A 22,243-nucleotide genomic window follows, 5' to 3' on the forward strand; every position below is an offset into this window, starting at 1 on the left:
GATTTCACAATGACCACACCACTGTAAAGCATGAAAGTAGTTTTATTTGAAATGGCTAGTAGATTAGAGATAGATAGGATGAGGGTCGTGTTTGATGGAGGATCGGGGTCGAGGAGAGGGATCAAAAGGAGTTTGATTGCCTGGGGATGAATGTGGGTCGAACAGAGTCAGAGTGTGGATGGAGCATCTAGAAACCCGGGGGGTCATGACTCAGGGTGGGGGCACATCTCTGAAGATTTCAGCTTTAAAAAGAGAGTAAACAACTTCTTTTCAAATCAATGTGGCATTTCAGGGCTTCCGGAGGCTTTGGATTACACCCATGCCGCCAGGAAGAGTGCCAGGCTTTGAAGCCAGTTTTTGTAGTGGCCACACCGTGTAATTACATCGTCACGTGACCACAAATAGCTTTAAAAGTTACCAATAGAATCTTAAAATCAGTTCTGAATTTGTCTTGTAGTAACGTGCAGCCAAACTGACGTGATGTGTACTCCCCACAATTTTCTCCTCGTCTTGCTGTCCTTACCTGACCAGCTTCTCCACCTCCACCTCCCTCTCCTTCTGTTCCACTCTCGCTTCTCCTTGAAAACATTCATGAAAAAGTAATGTGCATTTAAACATTGCTAAATCACAGTCATTTTGTGCCATTACGATAATTACTGTAAACAAACAACACCATTACAGGAAGATTTGCATCTCCTCCAGCCTCCATGAAGCATTTCGGTCTATGTGATACTGGCTGAGGGCTGCCATAAAATGTGCAGGACTGTTTCACTGGGATGGGATTTTTTCCCTTCTAGCTAAATTGCACCAAAGCATTGGTAATGGAGGATGGTGGGAGTTAAAGAATGATGGAGAAAATTACCTTCAACATGCTTAGCCTTTATACACGTTTATCTAGAAAGTGGGACATGAAACATGTAATTACTGGCTTTCTTGCATTTGACCTACAACGGTGGGAAAAACATGAACTGCTGTAAAGTGCATTAGTCATTTTGAACTATGATTTGAGCACAAAGTGTTTTCACTTTGGACAAATGGAAAAGTGTCAAATAAAATAAATACATTCTTGGAAATACATATTTTTCTCACAATTTGGGACATTTTCAAATTTTAGAATGACATAAATAATCTAAAGCCATAGGCTGCTTGAACTTAATGTCCATATATTCATGCCTTGCATCATTTCCTGTCTAGAATGGAATAAGGACAAAGCTCTTCAGAACAAACAGGTGATCAGAAGTGTTTTCAGCCTCTGCGAGCATGCAGTCTGAGCAGTGTTTCCTTCACATACATCTTGCAGCAGTGGACCGCCACTGCAACATTATTGCGGCCACTGCTTCAGAGTTTTCTGAAATGTCAGGAAGTCGCAGATACACAACTCTACAGAGCTGCCACTGAACTCAAATGAACAGCTGTCCGCTGTCTCTCCACTTTAAGGACGAGCAACTGAGACAGTGACAGCCCGTCAGTCACCCGCAAAGTCATCACAACCAAATAACGACAGCGCTGGGAATACATCTTCTTCTCAGGCAGTGTGACAAACATGGCAGAGGACAGGATCGAGTGAGTGGAGAGCAAGAAAACTAGCCAACGTTAAAGTTGTATTCTTAAGATTTTGTTCATGGTTGATTTGGCAACACTTGTAGTTAGCATTTATAGAACATGCAGCAAAACAAGTTATTGTTTTAATAAAGAAGTCAGGCAATTATTATGAGCAGCTGTGGTCTGAGTTTATGCTGCACATGACATGGGTCTGTAAACAGCAGGGCACAGTGAATGGAACGTGAGTTGGTTATTTCTTGTTGTGAAGTTGAGAGTCTTTTCATCCAACAGCTCACTGTGGCTGCTCTGCTTTGTGTTCATTACTCCCTGTTATATTTCAAACTGATCTGCCGTCAACAGCTGTAGAAAATGATTGATGTTTTGTTTTGTAGACACATTTTTGATGAACAGTTTGTCACAGACTTTGTTGCAACACCTGGAAAGTCACCACAGACTCCCAGTTTGTGATACTAAATACTGAATACTAAACATTGTAATGTTTTTTCAGTTGGCCATAGGCTCAGTCATCATTGTGTTACCTCGATCAGTCATTGTCAACTAGCAGACATTTATTTAAAAGAAAAACTTTATTGTTGCTTGTTAGATATATTTATACAGTGAACTAATATTATCAACAGAGTGTGAGAGTATCTACTGATGTTAGCATGCTAACCAGCTAGCCATTCCAACTCCCAGCTTTTAAATACACATTCTCAATGCATTCTCTGTTGACATCCATGTCCAGCTGGTGATTATCAACATGAATGATTTCGGCCCAATGCGGGCACCAACAACAGGTACACCAAAACCCTTTGTCCCTGCTGCTTATGTTCATGTGATCCTGTCATGAACAGAGGTTTGAGAAAATAACCTCTGTTCAGAAAGTCCACCTTAAAGGATTGTTCCATTTATTTTTCCAAACCAGTTGCGTTTCAGTTGAACTTTGTGTAGGTACCAGTTCATCTTTTTCCCCCCACATAAGCCAGTGGAACCCTTCCTGTCTGGATAGTCATCCGTTGCTGTGTCTTGATATCATGCCAGCTTGTGTGTTTCTGTCCCTCTGGCTGTCTACATTCATATACACATCCATCCACTTGTGTCCATCTGTGTGTGTGTGTGTGTGTGTGTTTGTGTGTCTGTGAGAGGACGGAGTGAGGTCTGAGGCCAGAGAGGCCTCAGAGCCCCGGGCTAGTCTGAAGAGAAGATGGACATTGACTTGTAAACTTGTTTTCATCCACACAAACACACACACACAAACACGCACACACACACACACAAGTGCAGACACCCAGCGAAAAACCCATCAACACACACACACATCCTCTCACACACTTGTTTTCTTCACATCGCCCCAGGGAAGAGGGGAGGCTTTCAAGGCGACTGTGGAACCTTCAGTCAACCAGAAAACATTTTTTTAGGCATATCCCAAACTGAAGCTGTGTGTTTGTGTGTTTGTGTGTGTATTTGAAGATGGCCGAGTGTGAGTTAAGGAGAGAAAAAAAGACGGAGAAGCGGAGAAAACACAATAAAGGCTCTTATGAAACCAGAAAGGACACATACAAACTTTCCAATTCAGTTCTAATCAACTGCTCCGCTCCACTAAATCCATCATTTGTCTTCCTGCTTTTGGCAGAGTAATTACATCCGATGCATTATGATAGATAATGTGTTGTGCACTCCTTAAAGTGGCCGTAATGCCACAGAGAGACTACAGAGAGTAGTGGGAGTGCGTAGGTTCCCCACTGGAATAAAAGACAGCTATTATAAACCAGCACAGGGCCATTTTGTCCTGATAACACATACTTTGTCCAGGCTCTTAAGCCTTTGAAAAGTGGAATACTTGGCCTTTCTCTGTCACTGTTTCTTTTTGCTGCCTTTATCGTTGCCCATTTAGTGACAAATTGCTTCTTGTACCTCTCTCCCTCTCTCTCCTTCTCTGTCTCCCTCTCTTTCATCCGCAGGGAGATGAAGTACTGACTGTCATTAAAACTAAGGCTCAGTGGCCGGCATGGCAGCCGCTCAACCTGTAAGTATCACTCAACGTCAGATTCACTCAGAGAAAACTTGTATGGGAGCAACATCAGGACAATGTGAGACAGCAACATTAAGTTTGAACAGCATTTCACATTTAGATATATGCTCTGTGTTGGTTTTGACCTGTGTGGGACTTATGTGGTCAGAATTGTGATTACCAAGAAGAAGAAATGTAAGTTTTATTTCCTTTCCTGCAGTAATACTGCCCTCTACATTAGACAGACCTCCATGGAGATAACATTTTTGGGTCCAACTGGAAATGTCAGTAGTGTTATTTGATTAGTGCAATGTAGGGTATGTGTGAACAGGCACTAATAAATATTAATACTTTACTTCCAATGGGCACAAAGGCAGTTAAACAGCTAGGGGCTGACATTGTTAGCTCTTGCGTAGTCCCATCTGTAGTTCCAGCACTTCCTACAGTAGCCTTCTCTGAAACTCAGTAGGTTTTAAATAAAGTGAATGAAAAATAACATCAGGTGGGATTCACTAGTATGGTAAACACCACAGGTTTTCTCTCTTCTCCCAAATGTTGAGTCATAGAGCACTAACAAACAACAAGTATACTGTATCTTGTTTGACTTTCGCAGCCTATACAGGACTGAGACATGCTCCAGACATTAGTGGACATGGAACTTGCCAGCATGGACCAGAGACATGAGGCACAGGGCCAGTTTTAGCCCGCTATATTACGCTGGGCTTGTAGGAATAAAAGCTCAGCAACTTGGGTATTAGGTAGCCAAGGGGTTAGAGAAGCTGCCTTGCAGTTTATAGATTGCTGCTTCAAATCCATGGCCAGATATTATAAATATTTTGTGACTTGACAGCTGGCAACACGAGCTATCATTCAGATTTGAATGTAATCAAGTCCATAATACTTCTTTTCATTGGAAGTTCTCAAAATCAATTCAAACCTAATGAATGAAGGCTTTGCACCATAGCCAATATTCACAGAACTAGAAGGTAGTCTTTGGGTTTCCGGACAGGTCAAAGTGATTTTATCTTTAAAACAGGAGTGTGGTATCTGTAAGTGTGTGGAACAAGAATAATCACGATTGGTGGGGGATTGGCGGGGCTGGGGTTTTGGGTAGGCTTCTGTGTGTTTGTGCCTGAACATTACAAAAGATGGGGTGGGCAGTGAACGACTTTGGAGGCAGGCTTTATGCAGTCATAGATGAGGAACTTCATATTCTGTGCTATTGTTCCATTGGCTGAACAAAGGTTGTTTCCAGTCCACCCCTGCCCGTAGCGACCACCGCCGTGGATGAAGCATAGACAGTGTTTATATTTATAATATGTTTTTGTCTTCTTTTAACATGAATTGGAGGAGAATTGAAAATTTCAGTTGACATTAAAACCTTTTTCTCTGACAAATGGAGGTATTGAATTTTACATCAAGTTGACTGAGAACATTTCACCCACACTGGAGCTCCTGATGTTTTGATCAATTACTCATCATGTTTTCTGGTGTTTTTGTGTCTGATTTTCAATTTCCTATGTAATTACATCTCTGTAATTTTAAAAAACTCTGTAACCTTGGATTTTTACAATGTTTTGTTCTGACGGTAAAGCTAATATCAGGGATGATGTCTCCCTGTTCATGAAAATTTATATTTTGGAGACGCACAAAACAATACACTTGTAAAACATCACACGTTAAATTACAAATGCTACATCTACAAAATTTTAAAAAAACTTTGGATGATCAACAGAAACAATGTGAGACACATGTTTCCTTTTTCTTTTTTTTCTTTTTACAGAATTCTTTCATATTGTGACCTTTCCATGAATCACAGGAACCTAATCTTTGTTATGGGCGGTATCAATTAATTCATTAGGAGGATAAATACAGTACTTACAAATTGGGAAAAAAGTTAACGAGCTATAAATAATAATTGAAATTCAGATGATATTGTGTTGCAGTGTCTACATTTAAGAAAAACGTTTTCTTAATTGTTTTGTGAGTCCTTCTCTTATGCAGATCTTAAAAGCCAGACTGACTTGTCTGAATAGTCACACACTCTGGCATCCAGTGCACTCTTTGGAATTAGTTCAAGAGCAATTAGAAACTTATCACAATTCTAGCCCTCAGCACTGCATGAGTACACACACACACACACACACACACACACACACACACTGCCTAATGTACTGTATCTTTCACCAAACATCTGTTTAATTACCCCTCCTAGCGTTGTCTGTCATTTGCGATATATTGTGCCACTATTATTTTTACTAATGAGAACACTGACACACATGCATGCACACACACAGTCACACAGTCAGTGCGAGTATGAAATATTAGCTCATTTTGTTCAATTCCGCATGCAAAGTTGCCTACTAGAACAAAAGTGTTGGCACTTCTGCCTTGGTTAACACATCATAATTAAGACACCGAGGACTGTTGTTTGTAAAGAAACTTCAAATGACCCTATTTTTACCCTCAATATATTTTCAGTAGCTTTTGGACTTTCAGAGAGATTATGTCATTATGAGCTATTTTCTGCCACTAATTGGAACTTTTGGCGCTTCAATTATCCAGCGTTTAGCCGAGTGTGACTCAGGTCAGAGGTCATGACATCAGAATCGACAGAGTAGTTAATGGAAAATTGCAGTATCAGACTGTTTTTCTTAAGATGATTATGTTCAAAACATGCTTACGGCTGTCTCATTTAAATCATATTTAAAATGGAGTTTATTTATCTATGTTCTTTGTTTGTTCCTTTTTGTCTTTTCTTTACGTCGCCGACCCCTGTCACCAGGCGAGCAGCTCCATCAGCAGAGTTTTCTGTGGACCGGACCCGTCACTTGATGTCCTTCCTCACCATGCTCGGACCCAGCCCGGACTGGAATGTGGGGCTGTCAGGAGAGGACCTCTGCACCAAGGAGTGTGGCTGGGTCCAGAGGCTGGTGACAGACCTCATTCCCTGGGATGCAGGCACTGACAATGGTGTCACATATGAGGTAATTTATACTAATTTAGCAGATTATGTATATACGATGGCAGTGGTACAAACCCGAGAGGTGTAACATCCAGCGTGTTGCAGCTGTGTCACAATCTGCTTAAACAGTTGCCATCATGGAGGACAACTAGAGAATTGGCTGAAATGGATCGATGACAAACTAAAAAAACAATTCATGAAATAAGCAAGGTGATAATAGCATCAGCAGAAACATTTACACCGGGTATTAAAATGTGATCTGACACATAATCCACATAGGGAAAAACACGTGTTAATGCGTGCTATGACCACATCTGGACGTAGTCTGGCACACATTGTGTCTGTAGCCGTTAACGCAGTCTGAACAAGTGCTGGCATCTGTGCACAACATGCCTCTAATTAATGATTATGCCACTATTCTGTGCCGTTGAAAAAAGTGGCTTTCATTCAACAGAAAAGCATGAAAAATGTAAGCAATACACTGGGAAATGATTGATATACAGTAAGAAATGACTATGTGTGTGTTGCACACATCAGTGCGGATGATCTGCTGCTAACAAAGCATGTAATTAATCCAGTCACATTAATCTACATGCCAGTATATTAAGATGCCGGGGTAAACTGACACAATATATCTTGTGCAAAGAAAGGAATAATCATAGAGAGCTTTTCACAAAGTTTATAGTGTTCCCCCTGACTCAACACAACTCACTGATTGTTTAAAGAAGTCTGGGACTGGTTTTCCACCACCTCAGCTACAGGGCTGTTCTGGAGAACAGAGATCTGATTTCAATGGCGATAACAAGAACGCATCAAAAATACCAAATGTAAACACAATTTATTATCCAGATAACGTGTCCGGATACAGATCCCATGTTAATACCAGGTGTTACTGAGGAAGGAAAGAGTCTTCTCTCACACTTTGAATGGTAATGATAGCCTGAGAAATGTCAGCCAAGTTCATCTTCATAAACGTAAGGTCATCACTGACGTGTAGTATGTTAACAGTGCCTAATGTAAAGGTGCACTAAGTACCTGCACTAGTCTTATTGTTAGAGATAATGCAGTTGGCCTAGTGAAAGCTGAGTTAAATTAAAAAAGCTTTATTGCTCACTAGCTAAAAGCAGCAAAGAACATTTATTTCAAAGCTTCACATCACTTGACTCTTACTTGTCTGTTCCCGAGACAAACTTCTTCTTTAGTTTTCTGCCTCCTCAGAATGAAAGGTGCTCATCCATATTCACCCAATGTTTGGAGACTACAGCAATTTATTTATAGTTTACAACCTCATGAATAAGCAAGGAGCTTATCCAGCTGAGGGGAGGTGGTAAATACCTTTCAAAAACCTCACCAGCATAAAGCCAGACCACTTTTAATTCTTCTACTGCTTCTGGTCCTTTTTTTAAAGTGGATGCAGTCCTGTCTGTTCTGGGCCTTAAATCAGATTCTTTATCTCGTCTCCTTAGTTCTCTGACCCTGAGCATAAACAAAAGTACACATAGATTAGACAGTAGTATTTGCCCCTAGTCTGCTGTTGTTTTTCTAAAATATATGTATGTGGATCCATCTTTATGGAAAAAAGAACACAGCAGAACTCTGCAATGCTTGGACATTGCAGTTTCCTTGGTCCTTGAAGGTCTTTAAAACTACAGTTTCCAAGCTGACCGTGTGTTCTTCCATGCCTCTTCCTCTGGAAACACACTGCTTATTTCTTTAAGTTTACCATCAGATATCGCATCCTACTGTACAGCAGACATTAAATCACTGCCACCTACAGACGGAGACATGGAAGTACATGTCTTCCGGACCTGTACACTGTATGAAAAGCAAAGACTTTATAGTTTCTTTCTGTTTGCAGATATTACAGTGTAAGCTGTAGTTTGTAATTGTCTCCAACAAGTGATGGCTGTCTTCTGTTTGGTCTCATCCACACAAGTATTTTTTCAACCAAAATGTCAGAGAAGAAACTTTCAGTGAAGTTGTAACTACAAAGAGAATCATCAACATTGTTGTTACAGCAGTGTCGATGAGGACGTAACTTCATATCTCCTCGTACACTTCCTTTGTAGATGTCTTCCCCTCCTCTTATTAGGCACTCCTGCATATATTTCATCGAAAGTTGGTTTGAAACTTACAACGGCAACGCTGAGCGAACCTGTGAGAACAAAGAGAATGATTCATGTTGTCATGTGTTTTTATCTTTTCTCTCTGTAGAGATTTTTTCAGCTCTAACATTAGCCCGCATGGACACACACTACCTGGAAACAATGCCACGAATCCCTAATTAAAGGGCTGTTAAAATTGATATAAATGATGCATAGTGAGATCAAACAGAAAACAGGCCCAGGACCAGATGGCTGATGGGAGAAGCAGCCACTCTTTCAGGCCCCTGACACCTGCCTACCTCACCATTTTTGGTCTGAATGAAGTATAAAATCAATGCAGCTATTGTAATGTTGTGACTTTTTATTAAATCTAATTTGCATGCATAAATGACTGCAGCTCTACTGTTCCTTCCCTCAAGAGAAATCATGTTGTTCTCTTTTTAAAAGCCTGTTTCACAGACATGCACACACTATGTGCTGCTATTGGATTAGTATTCTTGTCCCACAATTAATTCCCATGCCCTAAATTTTAGCTGTTTAACTTTGATTACTCTAACCATTCCTCAGTGGAAGACTCAGACTCTCTTCCCTCAGGCACATTTGGTACTCAGTGTACAAGAGCAGATGTTTTCCTCCAGGACAATATCCATTCCAAAACCAAGTGCATCGTAATGCTAATGTGGGAGGGTGGGAATAGTTCCCCTTCAAATCATGACCCCATCGTCACCTGTAGCATCTTATTTGGGCACGTCCCTTTCCCTCTGATCATTAGAGAGCCGTCGGAGCTAATTCACCTTTAGATTGACATTGAAAACTCAAACTTATCTACCGAGGGAGATGAAAGTGAAACTGAAAGGGCCTTGTAGTGCTAAACACCTTCTGTGATGATGCTGAGTACAGCAGGTGTTCTGCTGGGTGTTAAATTCATGTCCACCAAGTGTTTTACTCTGCTCAGAGATTTTTTTTTTTTTCAAGCCAGGTTACTGAAGGTTCACAGTGTTCCAGTGGCATCACTTCTTTTAAACCTGTTACTTGGGCTGCTGAGTTGCAACTCAACCAGCTGTAAACACAACACTGACATGTTAGCAACTACATTATAAAGCTGTTGAGGCTGACTTTGTTAGCAAACAGTGGCTTTTAAAAACATCAAGCAGACTTGGAGCAACATTAGCATTCATTTTGAGTTGTGTTCCTTTCTGCTTGATGAATAAAAATCAAATCTACATACTGTTTTGATTTAATCTTTAATTTGATCTCCACCAACTAAAGCAGGGGATATCTTTTCAGCAGCTCAGTGCTTCGCCAGTTAGTTGCTAACTTCATCAGACTACTATTTGGTGCTGGTCAAGTAGTGAAAAATGTGTTCATAGAGCTTGTTGGTTGAAAACAGCACTGATGGAAGCAGTAACACTTAACAAAACTGGAAAGGTGTTGGCTGTAAAACCAAAACAATGAGCTGAAAGATGCTAAAATGCCCCATAGAGCTGAAGGGAAACTACAGTCAGGTGATAATTATTTGTGGGTTTATCATCACAAGTAACACATTTTACACAACACATCCATTGTTTAAATATTATACATTAACGTGCTCACTTACCTTTCCATTTTTTTAGTCACCAAACAAGCCCACCATTCCTCAGGAGAAGATCCGACCCTTGACCAGTTTGGACCACCCCCAGAGCCCGTTCTACGACCCCGAGGGAGGGGCGATCATGCCTGTAGCCAGGCTGGTGGTGGAACGCATCGCTAGAAAGGTACAATGTTGTATGTTAAACTGTGTGGGCTTAAGTGTGAAATAAAACTTTTTAGAAAGCATCTGACATTGGTAGAGGTGTGGTCATATAGTTGTGGATATATTAATATATCGGCTGATGCAAACACTTTTTTCGCATTGATCCCTCAAATACTTGTGACAAAGATACGTAATGGAGGCAGGATACTGTTCTGTTCTACAGTTAACTTTGTTGTCTAAAATGACATCAGTGCACTGAAACAGTAAACTTCACGAGGATCTTAACAGTTATAAATTACCCCAAGCATCTTTTTTCCTGTATTATATTCTCTCTAAAAAGGTTTGTCTCATATCGGCTCAATATATCAGCCAATACAGGTCATCTGTGATTGGCCAATATCGGCCCATAATATCGGTCAGTCGGTCAGGCTGTAATACACAGCCAAAGGCCAAACTACTGTTTTTAAGGTAACAAATCAAGTTCCCCCCTCAAAGACTGCTTCGCCTTGTGAGAAGCTTTGGATACAAGTTTTCCTTGTGTGTGCAGGGAGAGCAGTGTAATGTGGTCCCAGACACCATAGATGACATCGTTGCTGATATTGGACAGGAGGAGAAGGATGAAGGTACAGTAAATGCACACATACACACACACACACACACACTTTCTTGATTACAGTTATCAGGGAAAGACCCTAAACAAGATAAAATAATTAGTTAAGATATAATAACTTTATAATCAGCCCCTGTCATTGCAGGATGTTACATTTCTTTATGTTCTTTGAACTTGACTGCTTCATCAGTTCATTCTGTTTGCAAAACACTCACTGGACTCACAGACTGAACAGATACTGTGGGGATTCAGTGTCTGATGATGCTCAAGGACACACACGTAGCTCATTACAGACACAACTGGTCTGAGTAGAGTCTCAGAGGGGCTCGGGTCAGATTGTCAGATTACACATCTGCCTGGGCTTTGTCGCCTCCCTGCTGTGAGAAGGTGAGCGACCCACAGCTGCAGAGCAACACAGCTGCGTCTGGAGCAAGTCCTGTCTTTATCTAACATACTTTATATTCTGTCATGCATCACAGATCCTGTCACTCTGGACCATGATGTTTCAGCAGTACAGCATATGAGATACATCAAGTTTCTGTTTCTTTCTAGTTCTCTTTTTCTCTCACATTTGAGGTGTGATACTTGGACACAGAACAAAAACATATAGGATTTTAACAATCCTGTGTCCTAAAAATTACATTTAATTTGATTTGATTTGATTTGATTTGATTTGTACAACAAATGTGTGTATTTTGTTGCAAAGTAAGCGAGTTTTATATTGAATGTGTCTTCAAAATGTTCATCTTTTTCCAATCCATTAGTCTTCTGCTGCTACTTGAGGTACCCTCAGTTGCATTGCAGTTGAATTGCAAGAGATAACATGTTTATAAAACGTGTTAGGCTCCATGCACCCCTGTCCCACACTGATTTTATGTTTTATAATCAAATAACAGATTTATAAAGGGGTGTGAAGGGGATATTGCATCTGTCATTCCTGTTATTATTGTGGACAATATAAGCCACAACATGCACAAAGAATTGCATGGGGGTTTTTATTTTTGGTAATGCAAAAGTTACTTACTTTATGCTAAGCTAGGCTAACTTCATGTTTTACTACATCTTTATGGTGGCCCACAAATAGTCTTGTGGTCTACCTGTGGTTAAATATACACTGACTTTACGCACATGACAGAACATGTTGACTTTTTCGAAACTTGACTTAAACTTTCCCTAAACTTACCAAGTGTTTTAGCCTAAACCACACTGAACACAGAAACCCAACTTCCTCTGTATTATCTCAATGCAGATAAATGATGTCACATTTTCTAAATGGAAAAAAAGGCAGCAATTACAATTCCCCCAAACATATCGAGCAAATTAAATGAACAGTATATTCATATTTTGCATGAGACGAGGTTAATTTCTGAACAGATATGTAGTCAGGTATAAAGACTGTGGATTTACGATGAGGGATCAGTGCTAGGGCACCAGAGTTACAGATAGTCTTTACCTCTTTGTCGACCTGCATACCGGCTATACAGGACAGACTGGTGCATAACGATGTTGGCGATGTACATGGGTGCTTTGTGCTTATTTTTACTGTAAGTGGCCTCGGGTAGGGTATAGGATTTTGCAGACGCAGCAGAATTCTTAACAAGGATCTCCCGCCGCCTTATAAATGTCCTCCTCAGTCAGTCATAGACCATTTGCTTCTTCCCCTCCTCCTTTCTCCTCCGCTCGTACTCTATTCGTCCTCTCATTCTCCCTCATTTCCCCTCTTCTCTGCGTGAGCTGACACTACAGAGGTGAGTATCTATTCCAGCTGGTCCCCTTGTTCCGCTCTGAGCTCCACTCCTTTCACTTACAGATCAACCCAACTGTCCTCTTACCTTCCTCTCTGCGTCTCCAGCTCCATTCTCCCCTCATTCTCTTCTGTCATTACAAGTTATCCCAGAGAATTGGAGCCACTCAGGTTTGTCCCTGAGGCCTGATGGTATATTCTCTCTCTCCTCTCCTCTCATTTGCTCTGCCTCTCTGAACCCCCGAGAGAGCATTATTAATTGAAGCTGGTACCCCTGCTACTTCTTGTAGCTCTGCTACTGCTGATAATTGGACAAGACATTCACAAATCACACTCCTCTCTTTCTCCCCAACGCCATCCCTCTGCTCCTTCCTCCCCCCTTCAGATGTCACTCCGTGGCCTCTTGTGGTCCAGTACCTGCGGTAATCACCTTTGGATACCATGTTAAATAATCAGTGTCAGCCCAGTCCCCAATCCCCACCCCTCCTCTTTACTGTGACAGATCAGCTCAGCGGCTGTAGTGGAATGAAAATAGAAAAGGAAGGCTTGAAAAGCAAATTTAACTAGCAACAAAGATGTGATTTAAATGAAAAATATTAGAATGCCTCTTTTTTTTTCGACATCTCCTCCAATCACTAAACACCCCTGTGTGTTTCTCTCCTAGACGACACACCGGAGACGTGTATCTACTCAGGCTGGTCTCCCTGGTCGGCATGCAGCAGCGCCACATGTGAGAAAGGCCGCCGGATGAGGCAGAGGATGCTGAAGGCCCAGCTGGACCTCAGCGTGCCGTGTCCACATACTCAAGACTTCCAGCCCTGCATGGGGCCGGGATGCAGTATTGAGGGTAAAAACACACACATATATATGCACACACAGATACACTGTACAGTGGCTGCTTAAAAGTTATGAGAGTTATTCACCTGCTCCCACTGGAAAATGTCTCTCCACTGTACTGGCTGTAAGCGGTCGTCGGTGCTTGTACTGGGAAGAGGTTCATTTATAGAACTATATAGACATAATTAATGCAGGATTTGGAAGAGAACAAGCATTCTCAGCCAGTTTCCCTTCAATAAATAACCTTTATTTGACCATGTGGAAGCACTTCCAGTAACAAAGCCAGAGTAGGAGAGCAAATCATTCTTCATTTCCCTCATTACAGTGAGTGTAACTGCTCTTTAATTCGCTCTGAACAGGGCCAAAAAGGAAGCCGTATCTCACCAAAGGGCATTAACGCACATAAAAACCTGGGGCAGGCCATTTTTTCAGACTAGATTTAAAAAATTAGTCCAGCAGCTACCTTAGGCTGCTGTCAACAAGCAGAAATATTTCAAACCGTGCTGGGACATAAATATGGTTTATGAGTAACACTTTTAAGCCATACTAATGCTGGTGCTCTGAGGCATGTACACTATTTTGGTCCAGACTGAATTTTCATGACAGCCATTGCATGGATTACCACCAAATATGATTCAGACATTCCTGTTCTCCACAGGATGAATGAGTCTAATACATTGGCCTAAGCTGTATTTTGTGTTAATTAGCAGTTGCTAACATGCTTAGCCAGTAAAATTAAATGGCGACATAGGAAACATCATCAGCTTCCTGACTGTGTTGCTGTGAGAATGTTAGAACATGCTGGTGTTCGCGCTTTTGTTTTGTTTTTTAGATGTTTCCGTTGATGACGAGCTGATCATTTAAATCAGTTGTGTTGTAGCAGCAAAATACGGAAGCCCAGAGGAGCGAGTGAGAATTGTTTTTTTTCCCACTGATCTATTTTCTAAGTCTAATCGAAATTGTTTTCTCTCCTGTGTTTATGACTGGTCTGGTGAAAGAAAATTAAAAAAACTATGTTGGTGGAAGTGACTGATACAAAAGATCCGGTACCACACACTAAAAGAAATATTTTTATTTACTCAATTTCACACATTATTTTTTTTTTCCTGAAAAAATCTTCACAGCTGGAAACAAAATTAAGTAACTTAGAAAGATTACCTTGGCAAAACTTTTTTTCCACCAGTGCTCAAGTCATAAACACAGGAGAGAAAGCAATTTAGATCAGACTTAGGACATGTATCACCAGAACAAAAAGGACTGAAAAACACTTACTAAGGATATATAACCCTTTTTAGTCATTGAACAGTCAAACTGCACTGTAAACTTTGTATTTTGACACATGCAATATGATTTTAAAGCTGTTTCTGTTTAGTAGATATGGCATACTGCATTTCACATACTTCACATTGGGACACACTAGATATTTTTCTAGCATGCTAAATAGTATGGTAGTTTGGGTGTTGGGACACAGGGTATGTCTGAAATGTACCATCTTTGTAAAGCAGGTGTGAAATTGGTGGCACATCCAACACATGCAGGGTGAGGGACTAAAGTCAGGCTGAAACAGTCATTGAGATTTTTCACAACATGTTCAATCAGTGATCTTGTTTTAGCTGATAACAGAAGTCTATTGAACTAATATTTCAATCAAGTGACTGAAGTCAAGATAATTGTGTCATATGACAGTGTGATAATTAAGTCTTGACAGAAAATCTTTAACTGTACAGGGAGATTTTGTTATCAGGGGTCGTCTGCCCTGAGCAGCAGACAGGTGATCCCCAGACAGTGGCGGTGGGGCAGCTGATGACTCTGCTGAGACTGATGATGAAAGTTAGGTACAAAAGCAGCATGAACGTATTAAAGGCAGAGAGAATCATATTGAAATAGACAGCAGCAGGATGATAGGCTAACAGTGTCGTTGTGTTGCTGTGCTATTGCACAGATGTGATCAGCTGAATATACAGCCCCTAACAGTGTGTATGGGTGAGGGGAGTGACCACCAGGGTGGTTTGAGGAATAAACATAAGGACCTGTGTCCACATAGAAAAACTGTGGCCACGGGCCCTAAGGATGCAAAAGAAAAGTGCGGACGCATTCACACTCCAGTTATTTGAATCTTTATTATCAGTGTGATCATTGACAAGCGATAACACTGCTCTTCTCTTAATCTCTATTATTCCATTTTCTTCTTCCCTTTTTTTGACGCACTATTAGTCCTGATGTGTGATGATGTGTGATGTTACTTAAACCTGTCATACTTGCTTTTTGCTTTATGAATTTTAAAATTAATGGCTTCCTAGAGGAGTATCTATCAACTATCTATGAACTCAGTCATGAGATCTGAGGTGACACACGTGCAGCTACAGGCTCAATTTAAGCTTTAAACCATTACCAAAGCTTTGATCTCTTAATGTTGTACCATGCTCTTGCTAAAAATGTTTAATTTAGAAGTTTTTTAACCAAGAAGTGAAGGGTTTAACAGCTTCTTCAATCCCTCATCAGTGTGTCACCTGAATGCCCAGAGTGTAGCGCACTAGTGTTTGGAGACCAGAACAGTATTTCTATAATGCTGTATATGTCAGATCGAAATCTTAATTGATAGACAACTGTCACACTCTCATTCACTGCAGTAACAACAGACTTAATCCTCAGCTGATCCGTTCTTCAATTTACAACATCTCCCTTCAGGTTTGGAGTGTGGAAACATAATATATTTTCTTATTCTCAGCCACTCGAGCTTTAACTAACAATACCCAAATCACAGATATTGTTGGCCGTCTATGGGAGTCGCATACATTCATGAATATCTCATAAACTATAAGTGCTTGACACACAGATGACCTACGGGCATATGTTCAACATATTAAAGCATGTACTCAACCAGGTGGTTAGTTATTAGGTATTACATTTTGGCTAATAACTCATGAAACATTTATAGTAGAGGAAAGATTTTGTTCAGTGGGTTCCTTGAATTTGATCCCCCAATATTTTTTGCACAATCACATTTTTTTCAATCCTTGCCTGATGCCGTTGACCGGCCCTAACTCTTCCATGTTAAATCCGATTAGGACCAAATTTGGTAATGTTGAACGTAGAGCCAAACTGCGCAAATACGTCAGTTTTCATACAATTCCAGCAGGAGGGCGCCGTAGTAAGTGTTTACCTGACAACAATACTGTTGCCTTTAAGAAGATGAAACTTCGTACATGAGTTCTTCCTGAGCATGTTTGCAAGCATGGCAACAAAAGCACCACGTTGTTAATGAAATCCTGCTGTATGTCTTTAATGCATGATTCCAATTAGCACAACTTTTGGGTGCTACTGTCAGACACCAATTGCCATCGCTGCTGACAAATTTGTGTGTGTGTATACATACATGCACACATATGTCAATCATTTACGTTACGTATGTTATTTTGAAACTTAAGGACATTTAATATTGGATACTTTAAGACTGGAGTAGCCTACTATTGGTATGGGCCTCTTTCACGGTTATCAAAGTAATATTTTAACACCATATCTTTACTTTTACTTAAAGGAACACTGTAGTTTTGGGCAAGACATTTTAATGAGAAGAGAAAGATCTTCATTGGCTCATTTTTTTTCTGCCTAGACAAACTAAATAAACAAACTCACACATCCACCTTTCTATGTTGACATACTCATTACATGCATACACTCACTGTTCAGGGTTAACCTCTGAACTGGTTGAACTCTGGCAAAGCTATGCAACATGCTTATCTGGTCAATTACATTTCTTTGAACTCTCGAAAGTCAGGAAAACATAATTTTATTGCATGAATATCAACACACTGATATCCTCCTCTTCTGCGTCACACAAACAAGCATTTATTTTGCTGTAATCCTTTCGGAGTCAGGGCGACCAATGAACCCTCAAAATAATAAGCAGATTAAAGTTTAGATGTTTATCTCATCCCGACTATACAGAGTCAGTGACCGTGGATGGTTCATTCTGGCTTAAATTGATGGAATCTAGTGAAAACACAAAGCCGCGGCCTCGTTTATATTTCAAGGCCCAGTGGGATTATTTTATCCAGAAATTTAATTGCGCAGCCATTACATGACAATAGGGGTTATTGTTGTAAAGGATTACACAGTGTTTGAAGAAAACAGGTGAAACAGAAGGAACAGGTGGCAGCTCTGTGATTACAAGGAGAATCTGTAAACTGTGAAAGCAGAAGCTGCCTGTGAAGGCCACGCAAATCTGAATTTGTTATGGCTACATACAAGAGAACATGTCACAAAATACAGTAAATCCCTAATTACACAGTGTAAGCATTGGTGATTGGAAACCTTAATTACTTCACTGATACATAACAGATTAAGTGGATTAGCTGTCGATGCTGAGCATGCTCCTGCAACCAGGCTGCTTAAACCAGGATTTGATGTTGTTTGTCTTTGACTAAAAGACATCAGCTCACCATGCTTTCATCGTTATGTTAAAGATAACAGGGACAACAGGAGGATTGTGTACGTTCAGGAATCTCATTAAGCTGTGGAAACAAAGTGAAGATGCAAAGGCACAGACGTGTTTAACAAAGCGGAGATTCGTGGTTCACAGTAATCCAAGTATCAAAGCAGCTGACAGATGTTTTTTAAGCAAATTGGCGTTAAGTTTTCCCAATTTATCTTGGTTGTTGTCAAACGGGAAGATTTTCTTTCTGGTTTTCATCGAAGTCAACAGTTTGATGCTCTTTTGCTGCGATGCGATGCTGCAACAAATATAAGCATGAAACCCCAGGAGTTTTGCTTTTTGTCCAATTTTCAGTGAAGTTGTCAGTTTGGAACAAATGCTGCGAGGCTGCACAGTCAGCGTCTGTCTTCTGCCTCCTCACTCTTCCTTCTCTCCCAGCATGTCTGCCAGCTATCAGAGGAGTGAGGCTCAGTCTGTTCAAGGCTGAGAGAGCTTCTCACGCACACACACACACACACACACTCCCAGCCTTCACTGCTCCTCTTATCGATTATCAGACAGCAACACGGATAGCATTTTGTTCCTGGGCACCTCTCCTTTGTTTTCATTTAGCGCTCCGTTAGCGTGCGGTGGGAGATTGATAATTGCAGGGTTCATGGTGGGGCTGAGCAGGGACCGACGCCCGGGATGATTAATATTCCTGGGAAACACTTTGGCTCTCAGGAGGCCTCTTCCAAGCTGGAGATACCTGTATCTTTTATTAATGATTCACTTAGTTCTGCTTTATTAGGCCACAGGCAGTAAGCAATGCTGATCTCAGTTTGTTGGAAGGCAGAGTATGAGAGAGTCAAGTGTGAGTCAAAGAAAAAGCCATGCCAAGTTGCTCAAAGTTCATCTTTCATTTATAGATAAAGTCCCTTTGACGAGGTCTGTTTGTGCACAATAGCTCAATCTCATTTCCAATTTTTGCCCTCACCCCTCTTTTTCACGCGCTCCCCTCGCCCCTGAGGACAGAGTTACAAGGGGTATTGGTAGATGTCGGACATTTACAGTATGCTGTGATTACTCTTACATTGCAGTGGTGATCCTGGTATTATCACAATGCCATTTGCCATTCACCTCACTCAGGTCAGTATATAACGTTTCTGCAGATGCATCCAAGTTGGTACATGTCAAAGGCTGGGATAGGGATGTGCCATATCATGCCATGTTGCGTTCACGTACATTTTTTTATTAGTTGACTTTCACACCAGGAGATGGAGGGGATGTGGTAGAGTTAGAGGCAGGAAGGCAGGAACATCTTCAGCTGTGTTTCTGAGGAGACCTCGGGCCATTTTCGGCCATGAAAACCAGCTGTTTTTAAGTAGACCTCTTGACATTTCCAGCTCTGTTTGTTGGGACCGAAACAGATATTTTAAGCCAAAGCACGATGTTGTCCTAACCCTAACCAAATGGTTTTTGTGCCTAAACATAAGCACAACGTTGTGACGAGAGAGAGAGAGAGAAAGTTAAAAAAAGTCGTCACATAAAGAAACGTTCAGTTTTAACCTCTCCTACACGTGCTTGGCTAACATTTATTCTGGTGACTGGGTTGCATTTACCTGATGGAGATAGGACAACATGGACGCTCACACTTTGTTCACAACTTCATGCTATCAATCATGTCATCAAAGAAAAATACCTAGCCAATAATGTTAGCGATGCTTTATAGGCAACACCCACCCTGCCAGACTGAACTTCACTGCTGGACTCAATTCCGGGCATCATGTGCCATCAAAGGGCAGGATGCAGGATTCAAATACGTCAAAATGCAGGACTGTCATACAAAAATCAGCAATAATAATGGATTGTTAGCAAGCTAGCTAGCTAGTTAGCTGCCATGACATCAGCAAATTAGTCACATTTATTTTCATGTTATAAAGAAATGACCACTTTGCCCTGCTACCACACTATCCCAACAAGATTCAAGACATCGTGCCCCTCGACGTGAAGGCACAAAATGGAGTGGTAGGGCTACGTGGTAGGAGGAAAGGGTGTATTGTGATTGGGCCTTAATATACTATCTGCAGCAGGACAACACTGTCAGAAGAGGTGTCTGAAGGAGACAGCAGTAAAGGGCTGTTAGACTTGTACAGTGACTCTGTAAGTGAAGAATAGGGAGATCTTGAAGTGCCATGCTGGCTAATAATGATAAAAGACACCAGAGCGGAGCCTTGTTAAGCCTGAGAAGCTGCAGTTCACTTTCAGCTGGTCATACATATTGACTCTCACTCCCTCAGGCACATGCTGTGAATAGAATTGTCCCTCAGGCAACTTGCCTTATTAAAACAGAGCTGAAGCACTTTCTGAGGAGGAGCTTTTTCAAAACGGCACCTTCAACTTTGAGGTCACTTAACGGCTGAAATCCCAGCAGCTGGTAGAGAGTGTGGTGTGAAGGGAGAGCGTCCTGTAACTGGAGGAACTGGGTTCAAGTGTCCATGTCAGGCATCCTCCTTTTTTGAAGGGCTCTTCAGCACTTAGTGTAGCCAAAACAGCTCAGTCGAGAGACTGTTAGACTGAACATCTTACGATCCTCGGTTCATTCCTTCATTTGGCAAAGTGTTACATTACTGCTGTCAAAACTCAGTCCTGCATTAGTTTCCAAATGGTCCTACATGACATTTTCATTGATGAATAAAAAAATACCTAAATGAATGCTGTAATGAATAAAATCAAATACATATTTTAAAGATAGAAGCCTGTAATAATAAAAATGCATAACCTTCCTTCCTTCTTTCATTATTGTATGTACTAAATTTAAATATATATATATATTAATTATTGATAAATAAGTCATTTTTTTAACCTCCATACCATTGCACCTTTGTACTGTGGCTGTATCTTAGATCATAGCACAGACTGGTCAGTAATCATTGAATCGGTGGCCTCTCATGATGACGGTTCTCAGAAAGACGCTGATCACCAAATTGCTTCAAGCAGTCATCATGTACATGAAAAACAAATGCAAGTGTGTAAACATAATGTCATGAAGCTGGATCTGAGAACTAATTGTTAACACTTTGCTGGACATTTAGGGAAATCAGATCCAGGATTGTAGGCACTCCTTTGTATGTATTACAGTTCAGAAATGAGTGGATCCACATTAAATATGGAGTACAGTTTGCACAAGGCCAAAAAATTTGCAGATTCAATTTATAAACCTGTGATTATGGTCGGTCCTTGGATAAAATACAGCCCACCTCAGTCAGAGTGCAAAAACACCAGCAGCTGCTTTAATAATCAAAACTTCTCCCTCAAGTATTTAACTATAGAAATATCATTAAATCACTGCAGTGGCCTGTGGGCTTACAGAGTGTTTAATTAAATAATTATGAAACACAGCTTTAAACATTCAAAAGGGCTAAAAAGTTTGAAATAAAAAAGCAGCTGCTAAACAAAGTAGAACGTGACTCACCGGTTCGTCTTGATCCAACAGAAACAGAGAACAAAAAGCACAAACACACTTTAAAGATTTCTCACTGTTAAATCCACAAGAAGCAACATTTAAAAAGAAAGAACACGATCTTTGACTCTTCACAAGATAGCTGACAAAATGGCAACTATTGAAATGTCTCCCTGAAGCATTACTTGGACTGTTATACAGGGTTATCATTATGTCATGAGGCCACCCTGTCTCATGGCGGCTTTACATAGCTCAGAAACGGTGTGGAGGAGAAAGATTCCAAGAGAATAATAGCTACAGTTGAAGAATGATGACTGTGATGTATGTTAAACTGAATTCTACAATGATGACAATTTCCAACCACAAAAAGCAGACCTTTCAAACTTGCACTGTGTGTTTATCTGAGTCCCACAGAACCAATCACAATGTTTGTTGACAATAATTTCCAGGTAGAAAACCTCTGCATCATGCAACTTCACTTTTTTTAAAAAACGTACCTTTTTCATTCTGTCCTTTCAGTGATAAATCGAAAAAATAAAATGTCTAGATGTTCTTCTAAGGGGATCTGTTGTGTGATAGGCCTCGCTGTTGTGTTTTCTTCTGTTCCTGGTGGACAGAGCCATCGACGTGTATGATGTCGGAGTGGATCAGCTGGTCGGCCTGCAGTGTGTCCTGCGGGATGGGGATGAGGTCTAGAGAGCGTTACGTCAAACAGTATCCTGAGGACGGCTCGCTCTGCCAGCTCAACACCGAGGAGACGGAGAAGTGTGTAGTCAACGATGAATGCTGTGAGTCTTTCTTTGTGCACGGCTGTGTGGGT

General features: G+C 40.9%; 1 protein-coding gene across 1 annotated transcript in view; it reads left to right on the forward strand.

Moving 5' to 3' along the window:
- The window catches only part of spon1b (spondin 1b), a 103,444-nt gene that overhangs the window by 76,613 nt on the left and 4,588 nt on the right, over positions 1–22,243 (forward strand). Inside the window, exons 7-12 of the mRNA XM_084365415.1 lie at positions 3,504–3,568; positions 6,339–6,540; positions 10,237–10,377; positions 10,903–10,978; positions 13,374–13,556; positions 22,041–22,211. Of these exons, the coding sequence (XP_084221541.1) occupies positions 3,504–3,568; positions 6,339–6,540; positions 10,237–10,377; positions 10,903–10,978; positions 13,374–13,556; positions 22,041–22,211 (838 nt within the window). The remainder of the gene's footprint in view (positions 1–3,503; positions 3,569–6,338; positions 6,541–10,236; positions 10,378–10,902; positions 10,979–13,373; positions 13,557–22,040; positions 22,212–22,243) is intronic.

This window comes from Pagrus pagrus (assembly GCF_965226575.1).
Source record: "Pagrus pagrus genome assembly, chromosome: 10".
NCBI classification, from domain to species: domain Eukaryota; kingdom Metazoa; phylum Chordata; class Actinopteri; order Spariformes; family Sparidae; genus Pagrus; species Pagrus pagrus.